Here is a 23,330-nt window from a genome sequence, read left to right on the forward strand (position 1 = left end):
AAAAGCCAATTTGACATTTGCTCAGCACCTTGTTTTCACTGAGAATGCACTAGTCTGTTAATGATAATGAAGAGGATTTTTCCAAGGTTGCGGTTGACACATATCAAATTTGTCTCCAATTTGGGGTGATCATTCATTGGTTCCAAATATTGGGGAAGCTAAGGACGATGTTAAAGAGTTTAAGTATATGTGGTCTGTATATTTGATCATTTCATTGAGGATACCATCAACCCCATAGGCCTTTTTGGGTTGGAGGGTTTGTATTTTGTCCTGTAGTTCATTCAAGGTAATTGGAGAATCCAGTGGGTTCTGGTAGTCTTCAATTGTTGATTCTAAGATTTGTATTTGATGATGTATATGTTTTTGCTATTTGTTCTTTGTTATAGAGCCAAAAAGATTGGAGAAGTGGTTTACCCCATATATCTCTGTTTTAGATAACGCTTCGTGTTGATGTTTGTTTAGTGTTTTCCAATTTTCCCAGAAGTGGTTAGAGTCTATGGATTCTCTCTCTGTCTCTATCCCTCTCTCTGTCTCTATCCCTCTCTCTGTCTATCCCCCTCTCTGTCTATCCCCCTCTCTCTCTGTCCCTCTTTCTCTATCCCTCTCTCTGTCTCTATCTCTACCTCCCCTCTCTCTACCCCCCCCCTCTCTCTATCCCTTTCTCTCTCTGTCTCTATCCCTCTCTCTACCCCCCTCTCTCTATCCCTTTCTCTCTGTCTATCCCTCTCTCTTTCTTCTCGCTCTCTCCCCTCTCTCTTTCTCTGTCTCTATCCCTCTCTCTCTCTGTCTCTATCCCTCTCTCTCTCTTTCTCTGTCCTCTCTCTTTCTCTCTCTCTCTCTCTCTCTGTCTCTATCCCCCCTTCTCTTTCTCTTCTCTATCCCTCTCTCTCTGTCCTCTCTCTTTCCTCTCTCTTTCTCTCTGTCTCTCTCTCTCTATCCCCCCTGTCTCTATCCCCCCTCTCTCTCTCTCTCTCTCTCTCTATCCCCCCTCTCTCTATCCCCCCTCTCTCTCTCTCGTCTCTATCCCTCTCTCCTCTCTTTCTCTGTCCTCTCTCTTTCTCTCTCTCTCTCTCTGTCTCTATCCCCCTCTCTCTTTCTCTTCTTCTCTATCCTCTCTCTCTGTCCTCTCTCCTTTCCTCTTCTCTTTCTCTCTCTCTCTATCCCCCCTCCTCTCTCTCTCTCTCTCCTCTCTCTCTCTCTCCCCCATCCCCCCTCTCTCTCTCTCTCTATCCCCCTCTCTCTATCCCCCCTCTCTCTATCCCCTCTCTCTATCCCCCCTCTCTCCTCTCTCTCCTCTCTCTATCCCCCCCTCCTCTCTCTCTATCCCCCCTCTCTCTATCCCCCTCTCCCTATCCCCCCTCTCTCTATCCCCCCTCTCTCTCTCTCTCTCTCTCTCTCTCTCCTCTCTCTCTATCCCCCCTCTCCCTATCCCCCCTCTCTCTATCCCCCCTCTCTCTCCTCTCTCTCTCTCTCTCTCTCTCTCTCTCTCTCTCTCTCTCTCTCTCTCTCTCTCTCTCTCTCTCTCTCTCTCCCCTCTCTCTCTCTCTCTCTCTCTATCCCCCCTCTCTCTCTCTCTCTCTCTATCCCCCCCTCTCTCTCTCTCTCTCTCTCTCTCTCTCTCTCTCTCTCTCTCTCTCTCAGCAGCACATTATCATCATACATGCACCCAAAATAAGAGCAGATTACACGTTAAAGAAAAAATAATTCAATATTTATTTGCTGTATAAACATCTTGCATTGTTTTCCATATAACTATACAATACATAGGTTTAACATCCTTCGACATCAGGAAGTATCAACTGCCCTGCTGACAGTTTAATGCACAGCGTCTTATATACAGCATACATAGAAACAGCTATTGAACGGGCAGGAAGCTGTTACAAGATGCAGAAAGATGCATTGTCAAAAAAAATCCCTGAAAATTCCCTCAGTGAGGTAAGATACAGAGCCTTCAGAAAGCATCCAAACCCATTGACTTATTCACATGTTCTTGTGTGACAGCCTGAATTCACAATGGATAAAAAAATAAAAAATAATTCTCACCCATGCGTTGGATTTGTCCCAGCACTTTTGTGTTCAGGGCAAAAAGTGAATTGTTGTTGATCCATCCTCAGTTTTCTCCAATCACAGCCATTAAACTCTGTAACTGTTTTAAAGTCACCATTGGCCTCATGGTGAAATCCCTGAGTGGTTTCCTTCCTCTCCGGCAACTGAGTTAGGAAGGACACCTGTATCTTTGTAGTGACTGGGTGTATTGATACACCATCCAAAGTGTAATTAATAACTTCACCATGCTCAAAGGGATATTCAATGTCTGCAGTAGGTGCCCTTCTCTCTAATTCCACTTTGACATTATTGTGGGTAGGCCAGTAACACAAAATCTTAATTTAATAAAAATGTTAAATTCAGGCCGCAACACAACAAAATGTGGAAAAAGTCAAGGGGTGTGAATACTTTGTGAAGGCGCTGTAAACATTCACTTCCGTTCTTCTCCTCTTTTCCCTGGCCTCTCTCGCTCCCTCCATCTCACGGATCCAACACACTCTTAGGTCTATGTCCCAAATGGCACCCTATTCCCTATATAGTGCACAAATTTTGACCTGTTTTGAAACTTGGTCTAAAGTAGTGCACTATATATATAGGGAATAGGGTGCAATTTGGAACGCATGCTTAGTTAAACAGGAAGAAGCTACAATAAAATGTCACAACAAAAAATACAAATATTCTTGTGTTTTGTCAAATATACAAACGGAGAAAAACACTTAAACGTTTTTCTTTCATCATAAACACATCAAGCAGCTTGAAATCAAAGATTTTCTCTTTAAAAAAATAAAACGAATAAAAAACTTGGGCACTGAAATACATTTCAACCCTCTGTGTCCCAAATGGCACCCTATTTCCCTACATAATGCACTACTTTTGACCAGAGCCCTATGGTGGCATCGTCAAGAAGTAGCGCACTATAAAGTGTGCGATTTGGGACGACGTGTGATCCACATTTCCTTATTGTTGTGACTGGGTTCAGACTCCAAACTGATAAAGTCCTATGGAGAATATGTACAAAAACAACAATGCATTATCATCTGGAATAATAATAATAATGCTATATATTATATTTCGGAGAAAATAACTTTGCATATCAGCTTTAAGATATAATATATTGAAAGGCCACAGGAATTAGACTGATAGGATAGAGCACATTATCAAAAACACAACTGAAATGGTTGAAGAAGAAAAGACATTTGGATTTAATGAGCTGCGATAGATCCAGAATTACGCTCAGATATAAGTGCAGGTTGTCTCCTGGCTCTGTAGCCGAGTCTCAGATATGTTCGTGTTATCGTTCCACTCCAATGGCTAAACATAGGACACAAGAGGATAAGGAGTGGAATGTTAGCACAAACAGACTGGCTCCCCGGGCTAGGTGTTGAGACGCAAACAAACTGCTGTTATTAAGAAGAGCCTATATCTGTCTTATCACATGTGTATTAATAGGCATGTGTGAATTTAATTTAAAAAACATTTGTTTGCATATCCCAACTCTCCCTGAGACAACCCCAGAGAGTGGGGTCACGGCCAGGGTCTGCCAATATTAACAGCGACGACCCTGGAGCCATTAGGAGTAATGCGCTCAAGGGCACATCGACAGATAGTTCAAACCCCTAAGCCGACAGGGTGAACCAACGACCTTTCGGTTACTGGCCCAACGCTCTAACCACTAGGCTACCTACCACCGTATTAGCCTGGGTGCCAGTCTGTTTTTTGCTTTGTAGGAAACAAATTTGTCTGGGTTGACAATGGAGTTGTTGTAACAGGTTTCCCTGTGCTCGCCTAACGCTATAGATTTCTTCCTCACACGGCCTTAGCTGGAGAGTAACGTTTACGAGGCTCACTCTGTTACATTGGCGAGATGACGCACAGATGTGGGACCCAGGCTAGCAAACCAAATGAAGCCCTGCACTTTGGACACCCCAGAGGAAGGAAAGGTAGCTTCAGTCCCAAAGCAGAGCGCTCCGTGGGTAACATTTCCCCTAGGTACAGGTCTAGAATCAGCCTTCCCTACCCGAATCCTAACCTTAAACATTAGAGGAGAAAATGCTAAACTGACCCAAGATCAGCATTTAGGGGCAAATTGTAAAAGTGTATTTTTTTTTTATATATATATACACAACGATATTTCTAAAAGTGAGATACAAAGAGTATTGAACAGTCAATAATATAGAACGAGATGTATTATAAGGTTATAGAATAAGGCCAGCGGAACCCTGCTCTTTGACCAGTCTCGTGTATCAATGTCACAAGAAAAGGTTTCCCCCAAAACATTCCCAGGTCCCCCCCCCCCCACAGGAAACACAGGAATCCTCCAACCAGGAAAACCTTGTTAAAATGTACAGGAAATGTCCAACCCTAGTCATAAATCCTCCTAGCTACATACTGTGTGCCGCTGTATGTTATCAGCTACAGCTTATCACCTGTTATAAGACAACTGTTAAACTGTTAAACTGTTAAAAACAGTTCTCGTCGTTCCCGACTTCCAGCTGGTATATAAACAACATCCAACAAACTCCCAAATAGCCTGGGTACCAGTCTGTTTGTGCAATATCATTCTAGCTGTCATTCCCACTTGTCATGCCAAACAAGAGACAAGGAGGGAAATGATATGGCACAAATAGACTGGTAGCCAGGCCCACCTCCACAACCTCTTCCTAGGGTAGTCACCTGCATACCACTGTTGGACAACACACAGTAGTTTGTTCATGTATAGAACATAACAGAATATATCATTTACCTTATATTTTATTCATCAAGTAATAATTTAGTGTAATGTAATATAATATTCATAATATCGCCAAGGCTTGCGGGGGGGGGGGGGGGTGAATCGACCCAGGATTTAAAGCTCTCGGAGAGGAAGTGAGGTTCTTTGCCGAGACAAACAGATCCATGACTTCGTCCCCAAAATGGCACCCTATTCACTATGTAGTCCACTAGTTTTGACCAGAGCCTTATGGGTCCTAGTCAAAAGTAGTGCACGATATAAGGAATATGGTGCCATTTTGGATGCAGACCCATCTTTTCATATGCAGTTAAGGAACAATACGCTTCACCCAGCCAATCCCAGCCCACAACATGGCCAGACCAGCTGCAGGAGCTAGTCTCTGCCTAGGACTGCCTCTACACTACACCATCTCTGTGCTAGTCTCTCCCTCTCTCCTCCCTCTCCCCTTCTCTTTCAATCTATCTTTCTCTAGAGTACTAGTTTATGTGCCTAGAAGTGATATAGGCTTCACCACTGTGCAAACTGCATTAGATCATCGTTACAAACATAGACAACAACAAAATATACAAAAAACAACCAGAATATTATGAAAAGTACATTTCTCTTGGTCTGTTTTGTCTTTAGTTATAGAGTCTCCTTTCGATGTTCAAGTGCTTCTGTTTCTGGTTTTGGACAGGTACGATTCTCGTAGTAGTAGGAGACATACAGTATGTCCATACATATGTGTCTAAATGTATACAAATATACAAAATGTATGTAGACATACATTAGTACTTGTACATGTTATATGCATCACTTGAACATACTTGTGTTTGTGTTAAAAAATATCTTTGTTTTAAATAAAAATTTAAAAAATCCAAACCTACATTCAGTAGGGTGAGATCACCTCCATAAAGATGACCCCCAGACACTGCAACACATTGGCACCATCTTCGTCATTCAGTAGGGTGAGATCACCTCCGTAAAGGTGACCCCCCCCAGACACTGCAACACATTGGCACCATTATCATCAGGAGGTTGTTGACGAGGTCGTCTCCCAAGAGGACAACAATAAATGAATGACTGGAGCAGATACACAATTCGTTTTCTGTCTTTGTATGACAACACTCTGTGTTCTGCTCTTCTCTGTTCTGCTCTTCTCTGTTCTGCTCTTCTTCTGCTCTTCTCTGTCTGTCTTCTCTGTTCTGCTCTTCTCTGTTCTGCTCTTCTCTGTTCTGCTCTTCTCTGTTCTGCTCTTCTCTGTTCTGCTCTTCTCTGTTCTGCTCTTCTCTGTTCTGCTCTTCTCTGTTCTGCTCTTCTCTGTTCTGCTCTTCTCTGTTCTGCTCTTCTCTGTTCTGCTCTTCTCTGTTCTGCTCTTCTCTGTTCTGCTCTTCTCTGTTCTGCTCTTCTCTGTTCTGCTCTTCTCTGTTCTGCTCTTCTCTGTTCTGCTCTTCTCTGTTCTGTTCTTCTCTGTTCTGTTCTTCTCTGTTCTGTTCTTCTCTGTTCTGTTCTTCTATGTTCTGTTCTTCTCTGTTCTGTTCTTCTATGTTCTGTTCTTCTATGTTCTGCTCTTCTATGTTCTGCTCTTCTCTGTTCTGCTCTTCTATGTTCTGCTCTTCTATGTTCTGTTCTACAGCGTAGCATGTCTCAGTCTACTCCTAGCACTTCCTCTTTCCTTAGACAACAAAAAAAACAGGCTGTTCCAAAGGCAAGATGACAAGCTTCCCAAACCACTGAGGAGAGGAGACAGGGCTTCTTCCTCTTCCTCTTCCTGTCAACCCTCTGCGAGACCAACAGAGCTCTACAAGCCAAGCAGACTTCCATTTGGCCTCTGATCTGTCCCTGTCCACGCACCGTCAGTCCACCATCCCAGGCTATATGCTGTCAAAGCCAGCCAATCTCTGAAGAGAAGAGAAAAACATTCACATCCAAGATGGCTGCTCAAGTCCCGCCCCCCCCCCTCCCCCACCCCCACCACCCCTTCATGTAGATTCCAGCGTGTCGAGCTGGAACACGTTGTGATTGGTTGGCGTGGTGAAAAACAGTTGGTCATTGGTGGAGGAACGGTTGTCACACGGGCTATTGAGACCCAATGTTCTCTCAAAATCCAAGAGCTGACCCATGAAGTTGAAGTTGGGTGAGATGTTGGACTTCTTCTGTTTCACAAAGTCGTACGCGTCGTTGAGCGACAGGTTGAGCTTCTGCATCAGGTAGGCCACGGTTACCGTTACCGAGCGACTGATCCCTGCCAGGCAGTGCACCAGGATACCACACTTTTTGGAACGAGCTTCGTCTGGAGGGGTTAGAGAAAAGATAGAGGTACAGATTAGTTTTATGTGTTTGAGACGCCATTTAGAGTTACACCATCTCCACCTCTCTGGTTTCAGGAGTTAATAATGAGAGAAAAGCTACACCAACTCCACCTCTCTGGTTTCTAGAGTTTATAATGAGAGAAAAGCTACAACAACTCCACCTCTCTGGTTTGAGGAGTTTATAATGAGAGAACAGCTACAACAACTCCACCTCTCTGGTTTGAGGAGTTTATAATGAGAGAAAAGCTACAACAACTCCACCTCTCTGGTTTGAGGAGTTTATAATGAGAGAACAGCTACAACAACTCCACCTCTCTGGTTTGAGGAGTTTATAATGAGAGAACAGCTACAACAACTCCACCTCTCTGGTTTCTAGAGTTTATAATGAGAGAAAAGCTACAACAACTCCACCTCTGGTTTGAGTAGTTTATAATGAGAGAACAGCTACAACAACTCCACCTCTCTGGTTTCTAGAGTTTATAATGAGAGAACAGATACAACAACTCCACCTCTCTGGTTTCTAGAGTTTATAATAAGAAAAGTGTGGAAGAACTTGACTGGCCAGCACAGAGCCCTGACCTCAACCCCCATCAAACACCTTTGGGATTAAATGGAACGCTGACTGCGAGCCAGGCCTTTATCGCCCAACATCAGTGCCCGACCTCACTAGGGCTCTTGGGCTGAATGGAAGCAAGTCCCCACAGCAATGTTCCAACATCAAGTTGAAAACCTTCCCAGAAGAGTGGAGGCTGTTATAGCAGCAATGTTCCAACATCTAGTGGAAAGCCTTCCCAGAAGAGTGGAGGCTGTTATAGCAGCAATGTTCCTACATCTAGTGGAAAGCCTTCCCAGAAGAGTGGAGGCTGTTATAGCAGCAATGTTCCTACATCTAGTGGAAAGCCTTCCCAGAAGAGTGGAGTCTGTTATAGCAGCAATGTTCCAACATCTAGTGGAAAGCCTTCCCAGAAGAGTGGAGGCTGTTATAGCAGCAATGTTCCAACATCTAGTGGAAAGCCTTCCCAGAAGAGTGGAGGCTGTTATAGCAGCAATGTTCCTACATCTAGTGGAAAGCCTTCCCAGAAGAGTGGAGGCTGTTATAGCAGCAATGTTCCTACATGTAGTGGAAAGCCTTCCCAGAAGAGTGGAGGCTGTTATAGCAGCAAAGGGGGGACAAACTCCATATTAATGACCATGATTTTGGAATGAGATGTTGGATGAGCAGGTGTCCGCATACATTTGTTTGTAATGTAGTATATTTCCCTAAACGTTGAGGAGAAAAACCCGCTACCACCATTCCGGAGATCGACCAAGACCTTTAAATACTTCCCGACTCGATCGTTTCACGTCATAGTGTATTTCTTAAATACGGCACTTTCAAAACAAACAAGGCATCGGACATTCCAGAGCCAAACAAAAACTCCACATTCCCATGAAGCTGAAGAGGGGAAAACACTGGATATTCCTTGGGGATGGGAGAAGGTACGTCTAGTAGACTGATTACTGAAATACTGAAACTAACGTCAAATCGTCTGATCTGAAGTACTGAAACTATCGTCAAAATAGTCTGATCTGGAATACTGCTACTAAAAATAAATAGTCTGAGCTGTAAAATTGAAAGTCTAATCTCAAATACTGAAACTAACAACTAATAATCTGATGTTAAATACTAAAAGTCTGATCTGAAATACTGAAATGCACTATGAAATTGCACATAACAACTCTAAGCAAAGCTCTCCGTTATTATCCCTTGTGTATAGTCGTGACTCAACTGTCGTGACTAACCAGTATTCCTACACTGTGTAGTGGGATTGAGTCAACAGTCAAAAAAATCTTCTTGGGTTTTCTATTGATACTTTGAATACGAGGTGAAAATGAGTCTATATTGGTAGACATTGTGTTGTGCCTCTGAGTAAGTGAAGAGAAACTCTCTGAAAATAGTTATGCATCTCAAATAGCACCCTATTCCCTACATAGTGCACTACTTTAGACCAGGACCCTATTCCCTATATAGTGCACTACTTTAGACCAAGGCCCTATATAGTGCACTACTATAGACCAGGGCCCTATTCCCTATATAGTGCACTACTTTAGACCAGGGCCCTATTCCCTATATAGTGCACTACTTTAGACCAGAGCCCTATTCCCTATATAGTGCACTACTTTAGACCAGGGCCCTATTCCCTATATAGTGCACTACTTTAGACCTGGACCCTATTCCCTATATAGTGCACTACTTTAGACCAGAGCCCTATTCCCTATATAGTGCACTACTTTAGACCAGGGCCCTATTCCCTATATAGTGCACTACTTTAGACCAGGGCCCTATTCCCTATATAGTGCACTACTTTAGACCAGGGCCCTATTCCCTATATAGTGCACTACTTTAGACCTGGACCCTATTCCCTACATAGTGCACTACTTTAGACCAGAGCCCTACATAGTGCACTACTATAGACCAGGGCCCTATTCCCTATATAGTTCACTACTTTAGACCAGGGCCCTATATAGTGCACTACTTTAGACCAGGGCCCTATATAGTGCACTACTTTAGACCAAGGCCCTATATAGTGCACTACTATAGACCAGGACTCTATTCCCTATATAGTGCACTACTATAGACCAGGACCCATAGGTAATAGGGTACCATTTGGGACTCATCCCAGGCGTGACCATGAGGAGGATATTAATAAACCTGTCTTGAATGTGAATGTGGTATAAGAGGCTTTTCTCTCCTGCCAAATATCACTGTGACTTCATTCCTTTTCACATTGTGTTTCTATAGAAGTGATTGTTGTTTTAATGTTAATAAATGTTAATAAATGTTTTAACCCAGTGTTTCTTCATGAAGAGACCCTGAACAATAACAACGAGACCCATAATGATCGTGTAGCTTTAAAAGGCTTCATAAAAAGCCTTTATAAACACACCATGAATGTGTTACAAAGCATCTATAACCGTATGTCATGCTTTCTAAAAGGGTTCATAAATGTGGAATAACCGTGTGATATAACTTACTATGACAAACATGTGCTTTTATAAAGGGTGACCTAAGCATTGCTTAGTAAAGGAGGCTTAACAAATCACTTATAACCCTGTCATGCATCTTGGTAGAGCATTGCAATGTCAGGATATTGAATTCAACTCGAGGGAGTAGGATTGCACAACCTCTTTCCATCTTGGGTGCATAGTCAATATTGGACCTGATCTCAACTTCCCCCACAATGCTGTGCTGCAGGGGGACACATACTCTATAAAGTGCAGGAAAGGAAGGCCCAGAGTTCCCTCTGCTGCAGAGGATAAGTTCATTAAGAGTTATCAGCATCAGAAATTGCAGCTCCAAAAAAATGCTTCAGGGAGTTCAAGTAACAGACATATCTCAACATCAACTGTTCAGAGGAGACTGTGTGAATCAGGCCTTCGTGGTCAAATTGCTACTAAGAAACCACTACTAAAGACACCAATAAGAAGAAGAGACTTGTTTGGGCCAAGAAACACGAGCAATGGATGTTAGACCGGTAGGAATCTGTCCTTTGGTTTGATGAGTCCACATTTGAGATTTTTGGTTCTAACCGCCGTGTCTTTCTGAGACACAGAGCTGGTGAACGGATGATCTCCGCATGTCTGGTTCCCACCGTGAAGCATGGAAGAGGAGGTGTGATGGTGCTTTGCTGGTGACACGGTCTGTGATTTATTTAGAATTCAAGGCACACTTAACCAGCATGGCTACCATAGCATTATGCAGCGATATGCCATCTCATCTGGTTTCACTTAGCGGGACTATCAATAGTTTTTCAACAGGACAATAACCCAACACACCTCCAGGCTGTGTAAGCGCTATTTGACCCCAAGAAAGAGAGTGATGGAGTGCTGCATCAGATGACCCGGCCTCCACAATCACCCGACCTCAACCCAATTGAGATGGCTTGGGATGAGTTGGACCGCAGAGTGAAGGTAAAGCAGCCAACAAGTGCTCAGCATATGTGGGAACTCCTTAAAAACTGGCAAAGGGCAAAGGGTGGCTACTTTGAAAAATCTCAAATATAAAATATATTTTTTGATTTGTTTAACACTTTTTTGGTTACTATATGATTCCATGTGTGTTATTTCATAGTTTTGATGTCTTCACTATTATTCTACAATGTAGTAAAAATAAAGAAACCCCTGGAATGAGTAGGTGTGTCCAAACTTTAGACTGGTACTGTATAAGCCTGGGACATCAACCATTCTAAGCTAGCCTTAATTGGAGTGACCATAGAATTCTATAGGAGTGACCTCACTGAGTAAAGGATTTGTCATCGTCATGAATAACACAGTTAACAAGTCATAATTATGGTTAAACCCTGCCCATTTCCAAAATGTATCTTCTTAAAATGTGATTTTAACCCCTAACCTAAAAGCCACACTTTTTCTCCCCAATTTCGTGACATCCAATCGGTAGTTACAGTCTTATCCCATCGCTGCAACTCCCGTACGAACTCGGGAGAGGCCAAGGTCGAGAGCCATGCGTCCTCCGAAACACGACCCTGCCAAGCCGCGCTGCTTCTTGACACACTGCTTCTCTTAACGCGGAAGCCAGCCGCACCAATGTGTTGGAGGAAACACCGTACACCTGGCTACCGTGTCAGCGTGTATGCTCAGGGGCGGCCCTCCACAAGGTGTCGCTAGAGCGATGGGACAAGGACGTCCCGGCCCTCCACAAGGAGTCGCTAGAGCGATGGGACAAGGACGTCCCGGCCCTCCAGAAGGTGTCGCTAGAGCAATGGGACAAGGACGTCCCGGCCCTCCACAAGGTGTCGCTAGAGCGATGGGACAAGGACGTCCCGGCCGGCCAAACCCTCCCATAACCTGGACGATGCTGGGCCAATTGTGCGCCGCCTCATCGGTCTCCCGGTCGCGGCCGGCTGCGACACAGCCTGGGATTGAACCAGGGTCTGTAGTGACGCCTCCAGCAATGCGATGCAGTAACTTAGACCGCTGTGCCACTCGGGAGTCCCCATGAAGGCCAAGTTTGATGCATTGGTCCACCAGACCTTCATTTGGGTGAAAGTGTCTGGGAATGAGATTCGTTGAAATGTGACTAACATGACTTCACTTTAGAGCGTATTCCAATCCTTCACCACAACAGGTCACCCTTTATAAAGCACGTGTTTATATCATATTTGACATAGTGGGTTACGTCACATTTGACCTTGGTGATTACGTCACAGTTCTGCCACATTTATGAACCCTTTATAAAACCACGACATACGGTTATAGATGCTTTGTAACACATTTATGTAGTGCTTATAAAGGCTTTATGAAGGCTTTATAACATGAATGTGATTTAAAGAGGGACCGAATAATACCAGTAATTCACATAACTATAAGGCTAATTTGGGGAATGATGTCTGTGAAGTAATGTATGAGATTATGTTCTGTACATTCAGCCATCTTGAGGTTTTTATCTTCTGACTGAAGGCTAGTAGCCATGTCAGACAACCACATTACAGAAATGGAATAAGGAAACGGAATACGGTAACGGAAAAGGTAATGGAATACGGTAACGGAAAAGGTCATGGAATACGGTAACGGAAAATGTAATGGAATACGGTAACGGAAAAGGTAACGGAAAAGGTAATGGAATACGGTAATGGAAAAGGTAATGGGATAAGGTAACGGAATAAGGTAATGGAATAGACGTGTGGACTCTTAGACAACATTAGCATGAGGTCTTTGCCATCTCTGTGTTACAGTAGACGAAGAAGCTGGCATCAACCAAAACAACCCTAACCTCTAGGTGCAGTGGAGGACAACACCCATCATTAAAAACTAAAGTCTTCACAATGGTTCTCAGGATGACCTGGCCTACTTCATTCATAGATTCCCTTCCGTAGTATAATGAGTGTGCTAGAAACCTGTAGGCCAACTTTTGATGAGTTAATTAAAAAAAGGTCCTCTCTGTGGTTTGATAATAATATAATCCCGCCAATGACTCAGATCAAGCCATGACTCTTTCATGGTGTGAAATGAGGCGTGTAACAGGAAATACCACAAACCGCTCAGAATACATAAATCAACTCAGAGTTCAATATTGTTCATTTGGAGGGTAAAGCACGGTTTTGTTCCTTGGAGGGTTGAAGCAACGTTTTGTTGCATCTGAGATAGGGCTAGTTAGCTTAAGTTGCTAACTAATAAATCTATATTATATGTTTTGAGTATGAACTTATCAATCTATATGTTTTAAACAATAAGATTTATACGATATGTTTAAGGCAATAACACCCGTTATTGTACGGGCGACAGGAAGCCCAGCGAAAAGGTTCCTAGTTCGAATCCCCAAGCTGACTAGGTGAAAAATCAGTCACTTAATCCTAATTGCTCTTGTGTAAATTCCTCTGGATAAGAGCGTCTGCTAAATGACTTAATATTTATTTTTTTATATATATAATAATAAATGTATAAATCTATATGTTTTAAGCTAAAATATGTTTTATTGTACTTAGTAATAAAACAACTATTTGGCTCATCCCTCAATAGATATGAGGCACAATAAACGTTTGATTCATCTATTGATGCCTCATTTAGTGTTAAATGAATAGTTATATAACCTGAATGTTGGTGAAATGACAGCAAGGATACACAGGCCCTGTCTACACTTGACAGTTCATGCAGCTTTAGCATTCTGATCTTATGAGTTCTGATCCTGGCATTCTGAACACGTCATGTGTCTACACCTACATTAAATGTGTCTACCGTGTCCACAGTGTGTCCTGATTCCCTTTTCCAGCGCTATATTCAAATGACAGTGTCTACTCCACAAACGGTGGAATAGGCTAAATATGATAATAACACCACAACTGATGGCAGTAGCTAACTAGCCAGCTAACAACTGTAACTAACTAGCCAGCTAACTACAGTAGCTAACTAGCCAGCTAACTACTGTAACTAACTAGCCAGATAACTAGTCAGCTAACTACTGTAACTAACTAACCAGCTAAATAATGCAACTAACTAACCAGCTAACTACTGTAACTAACTAGCCAGCTAATTACTGCAACTAACTAGCTAGCTAATTACTGCAACTAACTAGCCAGCTAACTACTGCAACTAACTAGCCAGCTAACTACTGCAACTAACTAGCCAGCTAACTACTTAAACTAACTAGCCAGCTAACTACTGCAACTAACTAGCCAGCTAACTACTGTAACTAACTAGCCAGCTAACTACTGCAACTAACTAGCCAGCTAACTAGCCAGCTTACTACTGCAACTAACTAGCCAGCTAACTACTGCAACTAACTAGCCAGCTAACTACTGTAACTAACTAGCCAGCTAACTACTGCAACTAACTAGCCAGCTAACTACTGCAACTAACTAGCCAGCTAACTACTTAAACTAACTAGCCAGATAACTACTGCAACTAACTAGCCAGCTAACTACTGTAGTTAACTAGCCAGCTAACTACTGCAACTAACTAGCCAGCTAACTACTGCAACTAACTAGCCAGCTAACTACTGTAGTTAACTAGCCAGCAAGCAATTCTAAAGGGATTGGAAAACATTGTTAGCATAACTCTAGCCAAACAAAACATATTTTTATAAATGTTATCCAACTGGCTAGCATTTATGAGGCCAGCAAACACGTCCAGACTGAGGAGTAATCCACACACAACGCATTCCTGACTACCTGTTGAAGCGGTCAGACAGATCTGAACACAATCGGACCACAAAGTGACTTTTGTGCATCTAGACCCGTATTTTCAATGCATTTTTTTGTATTTTGATAGCAGAAGTCACATGTAAGTGTCAAGTTTAGACACGACCATGGTTCTCTGATGAATCAAATATGAGATGGGTTCATGAGGTGTTACAAAAATGAACATCCCAAAACAAGACTTTAAAATGCTGTAAACTCACATCTGATTTGTAAAAGACTGTAAACTCCAAATTATCTGTAAATCTGTAAAGATTCTCATTGGCTGGCCCTTGCTTCATATTCATAGCCAAACCCACTGGCTCCAGGTCATCTATAAGTCTTTGCTAAGCAAAGCCCCGCCTTATCTCAGCTCACTGGTCTCCATAGCAGCACCCACACGTAGCACGCGCTCCAGCAGGTATATCTCACTGGTCATCCCCAAAGCCAACTCCTCCTTTGGCCACCTTTCCTTCCAGTTCTCTAATGCCAATGACTGGAACGAATTGCAAAAATGATTCAAGCTGGAGACTATATCTCCCTCACTAACTTTAAGCATCAGCTGTCAGAGCAGCTTACCAATCACTGCACCCAACTACCTCATCCCCATATTGTTTTTTTGCTCCTTTGCACCCCAGTATCTCTACTTGCTCATTCATCTTCTGCTCATCTATCATTCCAGTGTTTAATTGTTAAATTGTAATTATTTCGCCACTATGGCCTATTTATTGCCTTACCTCCCTAATCTTACTTAATTTGCACACACTGTATATAGATTTGTATATTGTGTTATTGACTGTATGTTTGTTTATTCCATGTGCAACTCTGTGTTGATTGTGTCGCACTGCTTTGCTTTATCTTGGCCAGGTCGCAGTTGTAAATGAGAACTTGTTCTCAACTGGCCTACCTGGTTAAATAAAGGTTAAATAAAAAAATGAAGGTGAAATGATTTAAAAAAAAAAATAAGACAGTAAACTCCAACGGATCTGTAAAAGACTGTAAACTCCAAATGATCTGTAAAAGACTGTAAACTCCAAATGATCTGTAAAAGACTGTAAACTCCAAATGATCTGTAAAAGACTGTAAACTCCAAATGATCTGTAAAAGACTGTAAACTCCAAATGATCTGTAAAAGACTGTAAACTCCAAATGATCTGTAAAAGACTGTAAACTCCAAATGATCTGTAAAAGCATCCAAATGAGGCCGCTTATACTCACCAATGAAAGAAATGGCCTCTGGGAAAAACTGCGAGAGATTTTGGCTCCAGTGATCGGAGATGGGGATCTGTTTGTACTTGAAGTCTCCGTCGTGTTCAAACATGTTGGGCAGGTTGGGTGTGACGTTCAGGATGTACTTAATATTATACTTCCCCAGGATGTCCAGATTGGTGGAGTCTTTGGCACAGCCCAGGTAGAGGTACGGTAAGATCTGGACCGGGAAGGCAGGCTGGTTGTTGGGGAGAGGGCTGCCCTCGGACTCGGTGGCGCTGACCGGTTCTCTGTCCGACGACTCCCCATCAGAACAGTCAGAGCTGATCCTCAGCCCGCCCAGACCCAGGACGGAGGCCGGCGGGGAGCTGCTGGGGCAGGAACAGTCCAGGTTGGTCTCACAGTGCTCAGGGTACTCGGTCTGGAACTTGTTGAAGCCACCTGGAAACAACAACAGAGACTAAATAGAATAAAATAGAATATAGTAGAGTAAAATACAATATAACTATTGTCCTGGAAACAACAACAACACATAGATGGATCAGAATCCAAATATAAGAATATAATAGAGTAGAATATAGTAGAGTAGAGTAGAATTGAATAGAGTAGAATATAGTAGAGTAGAATATAGTTGAGAAGAATTGAATAGAGTAGAATATAGTAGAGTAGAATAGAAGTAGAATTGAATAGAGTAGGATAGAATAAAGTACAATATAATATGAGTAGAATATAGTAGAGTAGAATTGAATAGAGTAGAATATAGTAGAGTAGAATTGAATAGAGTAGAATATAATAGAGTAGAACAGAACAGAATAGAACGGAGTAGGATACAGTAGAATCGAGTATAATAGAATACAATAGAACAGAGTAGAATGGAATACAGTAGAATCTAATATAATATAGAGTAGAATACAGTAGAATCTAATATAATATAATAGAGTAGAATACAGTAGAATCTAATATAATATAATAGAGTAGAATACAGTAGAATATAATATAATATAATACAGTAGAATACAGTAGAATCTAATATAATATAATAGAGTAGAATACAGTAGAATATAATATAAAAGAGTAGAAACAAATAGAACCCCTGAAAACAAAGCTACACAGAGCTGGGTCAGAATATGAGAAAGATTGTGCTACATGTTGTCATTTCACTTGTTCAAAAAGTCCAATACAGAGAAATGAAATTGGGAGCATAGAATACAACTTTATTGTCCAATGTGGAAGTCATCTCTGAGCGATGAAAGGTTGCGTAAACGTTTCATTTCATCTACTCTTATCAGTACTGAGATTTGAGATGTTCTTGTTATGTTGTGTTGCTACCCATGCTGTGTTGTCATGTGTTGCTGCCCTGCTACGTTGTTGTCTTAGGTCTCTCTTTATGTAGTGTTGTGTTGTCTCTCTTGTTGTGATGTGTGTTTTGTCCTATATTTATATTGGATTTATTTGTATTTTTTTAATCCCAAACCCTTGTCCCCGCAGGAGGCCTTTTGTCTTTTGGTAGGTTGTCATTGTAAATAAGAATTTGTTCTTAACTGACTTGCCTAGTTAAATAAGGTTAAATAAATAAAAAAAATACAAGTTGTGTGTGTGTACACAGCATTTCAAAGTGGTGAAATAAAAATACACTGTACCAAATCAAAAAACCTGATATGATGTACATGTGCCAGACAGGAACAGGATATGGACCTACTTCCTATTTGACTTGTTAAAAATAAATAAATAAATCTTTATTTATTTTCCACCATAATTTGCAAATAAATTCATTAAAAATCCTACAATGTGATTTTCTGGAATTTTTTTTATCATTTTGTCTGTCATAGTTGAACTGTACCTATGATGAAAATTACAGGCCTCTCTCATCTTTTTAAGTGGGAGAACTTGCACAATTGGTGGCTGACTAAATACTTTTTTGCCCCACTGTATACGTACCAGACAGGAACAGGATATGGACCTACTTCCTATTTTACTTGGTAAAAATAAATGTATACTGATATATTATCACATTACATCCTATAACACAATAATAAACCCATCTCATACACTGATGTTTCCACTCCAATAAAAACGCGGAAAATGTTGTTGTTGTTGCCCGTGCTACAGACAGCTGTGAGATCCGCTAATATTGGACTAGTACAGGCCTAGTGCATTACTTTGGTGAAAAACTTCCTGCAGCTAGTAGCTTACCGCTGATCTGATCTAAGGAGACATTAAAAGTGACATAAAGTGCTATGTGTGGACTTTTTTTGTGAATGACAGATGACAGTGAGCCTCAAACATGTAGGCCTATGGAATATTTCTCACAACTATTACAATGTTGTTCACAGTGACAATATAAGCCAATAACCGGCCTATGGGTCAGGACTGTAATATTATTGTAATGAAACAGGAAGAGGGAGCAGGTCTCGAACCGTCAACCTTCTAGCCCGAAGTCCAGCGCGCTATCGACTGTGCCGCTCGTGGTCTGCACGTTAACATTACGAATAGGTTGCAGGTCTTTCTGTAACAGGGTTGGTTTATGTTTCCACTGCAGAAATATGTATTCGATGTTTATGTATTCCAATTGGTTGGTTTAATTTACATACCAATAAGGTGTCATGCCATTGGTCATGCTTGCCGATAGGGGGAGATCGTGAACGTCAATTCTTCTTAGTCTGATATTTCAATGCAAGCGGTCACATTCTGAAATACTATATTCTATTTTCATATTTACAATGTGTAAGAGTTCACTGTGTACATGTCCTTAATGAATTTATCTAATTAACACCTTGTTCTAGCTAGCTATTTGTGTAGGTAGCTATCAAGTAAACACAATATATGTGTGTACATACCTGTTAGATATTGGGGGACATCCTGGGATGTGCTTTTGGATGTTTTTGCTGTAATTGTCCAATTAGCTCCCTGCTAACTCAGTTATTTCCATACTAACGGAAGAAACACGAATTAACAGCCATCAACATACTGGTGCCCTGCTAATGTACTTCCTCGTGTCTATCGTCAGGTACTTACATAACGGATGTGAAACCGCTAGCATGTTAGCGGTGGTGCGCGCTAAATAGAGTTTCAATCGGTGACGTCACTTGCTCTGAGACCTTGAAGTAGTAGTTCCCCTTTGCTCTGCAAGGGCCGCGGATTTCTTATTTTTTTTTACATGTTTTATTCACCTTTATTTAACCAGGTAGGCCAGTTGAGAACACCTTTATTTAACCAGGTAGGCTAGTTGAGAACACCTTTATTTAACCAGGTAGGCTAGTTGAGAACACCTTTATTTAACCAGGTAGACTAGTTGAGAACACCTTTATTTAACCAGGTAGGCTAGTTGAGAACACCTTTATTTAACCAGGTAGGCTAGTTGAGAACACCTTTATTTAACCAGGTAGGCTAGTTGAGAACACCTTTATTTAACCAGGTAGACTAGTTGAGAACACCTTTATTTAACCAGGTAGGCTAGTTGAGAACACCTTTATTTAACCAGGTAGGCTAGTTGAGAACACCTTTATTTAACCAGGTAGGCTAGTTGAGAACACCTTTATTTAACCAGGTAGGCTAGTTGAGAACACCTTTATTTAACCAGGTAGGCTAGTTGAGAACACCTTTATTTAACCAGGTAGGCTAGTTGAGAACACCTTTATTTAACCAGGTAGGCTAGTTGAGAACACCTTTATTTAACTAGGTAGGCTAGTTGAGAACACCTTTATTTAACCAGGTAGGCTAGTTGAGAACACCTTTATTTAACCAGGTAGGCTAGTTGAGAACACCTTTATTTAACCAGGTAGACTAGTTGAGAACACCTTTATTTAACCAGGTAGGCTAGTTGAGAACACCTTTATTTAACCAGGTAGGCTAGTTGAGAACACCTTTATTTAACCAGGTAGGCTAGTTGAGAACACCTTTATTTAACCAGGTAGGCTAGTTGAGAACACCTTTATTTAACCAGGTAGGCTAGTTGAGAACACCTTTATTTAACTAGGTAGGCTAGTTGAGAACAAGTTCTCATTTGCAACTGCGACCTGGCCAAGATAAAGTGTAGCAATTTGACACATACAACAACACAGAGTTTTGTAGGGCGATGGGTAACGATGCTTCGTGGGTGACTGTTGTTAATGTGTGCAGAGGGTCCCTGGTTCGCGCCCGGGTATGGGCGAGGGGACGGTCTAAAGTTATATTATATTTTGTACAGTTTTTGTCATTGTTGTGATGTTTAATTACAAAATATCTAGTCTGATATTGACATGCAAGCGACGAATCCAGAGTCTACAGCCATCAACATAGTATTGTCCAGCACATCTAATCATAATCATAGGTCTACAGCATCTAATGTGCCTCCTTGTGTTTATCGTCAGAATAAACACCAATCAACTGGGGCCGCTGGCTGGAGAGTCCTTTCTTTCAAATCAACATCGCAAGAGAGTTCTACAAAGTACATTCACATCTGTTACGCTGATGCTGAGACATTTGTTACATTAGTAGCTAGTCTCTTCTGCCCTGAAGAAGTGGTTCCTGAATATCAGACAAGTGAATCTGAAACATGTTTGGATTATTTTCCTACACACATGAGATAGGACATGAATAGGCCTATGACAAGAACGGTGTTGATTGTGTGGTATAAATAATAGAGTTTTTATATAGCCTAGACTAGTTTCAGACAGCACACAGAGAAGAAATAGTTTCTGTTCTGTTCATTCATGAAATGCACGTCTTTTCCAGAAGAAGCACTTGACAACATGGCGGAGCCATTTTAGAACATTAATTGAAAACATATTTGTTTTGGCCAACATTCTTTCAAAGTTAAAACCCTCAAATAATGAATATAACATATGTACTCTATTAGATTAACAATCGAAAATCCGGTTGAAACACTATGATTCTTACTACTGTCACGGTGTGGGAATATAAGCGAATATTTGACAATAGAATAAGTTAATTTCACGACTGCTTATTATTTCTAGGCTTTCGTGAAGGGGAAGAGGAATTAAACATCGAGATGAATATTATTAGTTTCATTATCTTGAAGCACTTGAGGAAAATATAAGCCTTTATTTTTTTTTATATATATTTCTTACACATTATTACATAGGACCCGTGGCTGCCTTCCGTTGACTTTTCATTTAGACAATAAATATTTGACAACTTTAATATGATCAAGAATACAATCAAATAGCTAGTCGATAATAACATTATAGCGAGAGGGAAACGAACGGATCCATAGTTGCATTCCGCTGCCTTGAATGAGCTACAATGTAACTTTGCGCTGAAGTCCATTTGTGTAACTGTTTCATTAGACGAAGAGTCTAGCTAGTCTCCGAACTCGGTCACGTAGGAATACAATATAAATTGTGCTTTAAGTCGATTTGTTGTTGTTGTTTTTGTTGACAAGTAGCCTAGTCTTTAGACGTTGAAAATGTACTAGGAAACATAAAATAATACGAGAACATAAAAACAAAAACAAATCTAAAAGATCGAAGAAGTTCATTCTCACCTTCCAGGTAGAAAGCCTTACAACCTTCATCTCGGAGCTTTTGCAACAGCAAGCCGAGAACAGAGCTCGCCACCCCGGTCTCCTGCCAGTCCGTAGTGGCCTCGTCATAGAGAAGAACCATGTCTGTCTTGCACCGCTTCACGAATTTCTCCTTATCCTCGTTGTTGGGGATGATGGACCGGATCGGTAGATTCCCCTTCTTCAGTCTCCGCAGCATCAAACCGGGGATCGTCAGGTTGATGGCCGACTCAATGTGCGACGATTCGTAAAGCTCGTGAGATCGGCAGTCCAACAGCAGTAGTGAGCTCACCCCGAGCCCGGACTCCAGTTCTTCTTGAAGCCATTCCACACTTTTACTCGACATAATCTCTGTCACGTCCCGGGAACCGTTCCAAAGATTAATTTTCATTAGGGAAATGTGGAGATGGCTCTTTGCAGTAACATGAGGAGGGAAATACAAATCACGGCGCTAAACTTCTACTGCTGTGGATAAGGACAGAACCGAGTCCGCTCTGATCACTTTCGTCCACCGATACAGTAGTACCGCTGCTCGCCAAGGCTGGTAGACGGAATGAACACACCACCAGGCTTGAACACATTAAAGATATTTTATTTCAGTCCGTTGGCTAGAAATTATGCTGGGTTCATTCAGATGCCGTCGACGTCCATTTGACACTGCGGTCTTTTAAGCGGTCCTTTATTAATGAAAATGACCTATATCGCGTTATTATATAAATCTGATGAAAATGTGGATTCCGGATGAATCGTAGCTATAGCACATGTTTTTAACATGTTTGCCATTCGACCGCCTCCCGTATGTCATTTCCAGTAACCGCTGTGACAAGCAGGCTGAACTAAAAGGGTTTTGCAGAGAGTAGACATGTCACTGTGGAAGGAGGAGCTAGGCAACAGTTAAAGACGTAGCATACAGCATGGGAAAGGTTTTTCAACTTTCAGACATCATATCCCTCTCTCTCTCACCAATTTGGACAGCAACAAATGGCCTAAAATATTACACTGATAATTAATTCAACCTTGTCGGATTCCTAGGGGGAAACCTAGTCTATTATAATCTCCAAATGCGTAATTGCGTCTAGACACCTTTTGGCACATAGGATATATGACAATGCCAATTCATAGGAGTAAAGCCATTGGACCATAACAACACCCCTTCTAAACGTCCACATAGATGCTTTTCAATACAGAGATATTAGAAACTAAAGGACAACGCATAATGCTCTATCGATGGCTACAGAAGACTCAGATGCAGCCGGTTCCTCTTTAACAGATCTGCCCCACTCTGTCTCACCCTCCATCCTCTCTTTCACCCTCCCAACCTGATAAGAACATTCGTTATGAATGGACCGCCCCTCGATTGAAAAAAAATATCTCATGGTTGATCAAATCTGACTGAAATTAACCTGTAGTTGATCACAAGCAGACGTGTTGTCTGCTCTATTCTATTTCATGATATTATAATCTAATCTATTACATTATATTCCATACTGTGGTATTATAATCTAATCGAATACATTATATTCCATACTGTGGTATTATAATCTAATCGAATACATTATATTAAATTCAGTCCTATTCTATTCCATTATATTATATTTCCTTCTATTATAATATATTACATTATATTATATTCCATCCTATTCTATTTCATTCTATGATATTCTTTTCTATTCTATTCTAATCTATTACATTATATTCCATCCTCTTCTATTTCATTCTATGGTATTCTATTCTAATCTATGACATTATATTCCATCCTATTCTATTTCATTCTATGGTATTCTATTCTAATCTATGACATTATATTAAATTAGACTTGCCTGGTTAAATAAATGGAATACCATAGAATTTCCATAATTGACAAGTACAGTTTTACTGAC

The 23,330-nt window shown here is 41.3% G+C and overlaps 1 protein-coding gene across 1 annotated transcript; it reads right to left on the reverse strand.

Moving 5' to 3' along the window:
- Positions 1-1,689: 1,689 nt before the first annotated feature.
- On the reverse strand, positions 1,690-22,271 carry LOC109883381 (dual specificity protein phosphatase 7). Its single transcript, XM_031825800.1, has 3 exons — positions 21,433-22,271; positions 15,957-16,388; positions 1,690-7,049 (listed from the first exon to the last, which is right to left on the reverse strand). Exons 1-3 carry the CDS (start codon positions 21,839-21,841, stop codon positions 6,739-6,741), a joined length of 1,152 nt encoding a protein of 383 aa, XP_031681660.1. The 5' UTR covers positions 21,842-22,271; the 3' UTR covers positions 1,690-6,738.
- Between the last annotated feature and the right edge of the window lie 1,059 nt (positions 22,272-23,330).

The sequence above is a fragment of the Oncorhynchus kisutch genome, linkage group LG5 (assembly GCF_002021735.2).
Source record: "Oncorhynchus kisutch isolate 150728-3 linkage group LG5, Okis_V2, whole genome shotgun sequence".
In the NCBI taxonomy this organism is placed as follows: domain Eukaryota; kingdom Metazoa; phylum Chordata; class Actinopteri; order Salmoniformes; family Salmonidae; genus Oncorhynchus; species Oncorhynchus kisutch.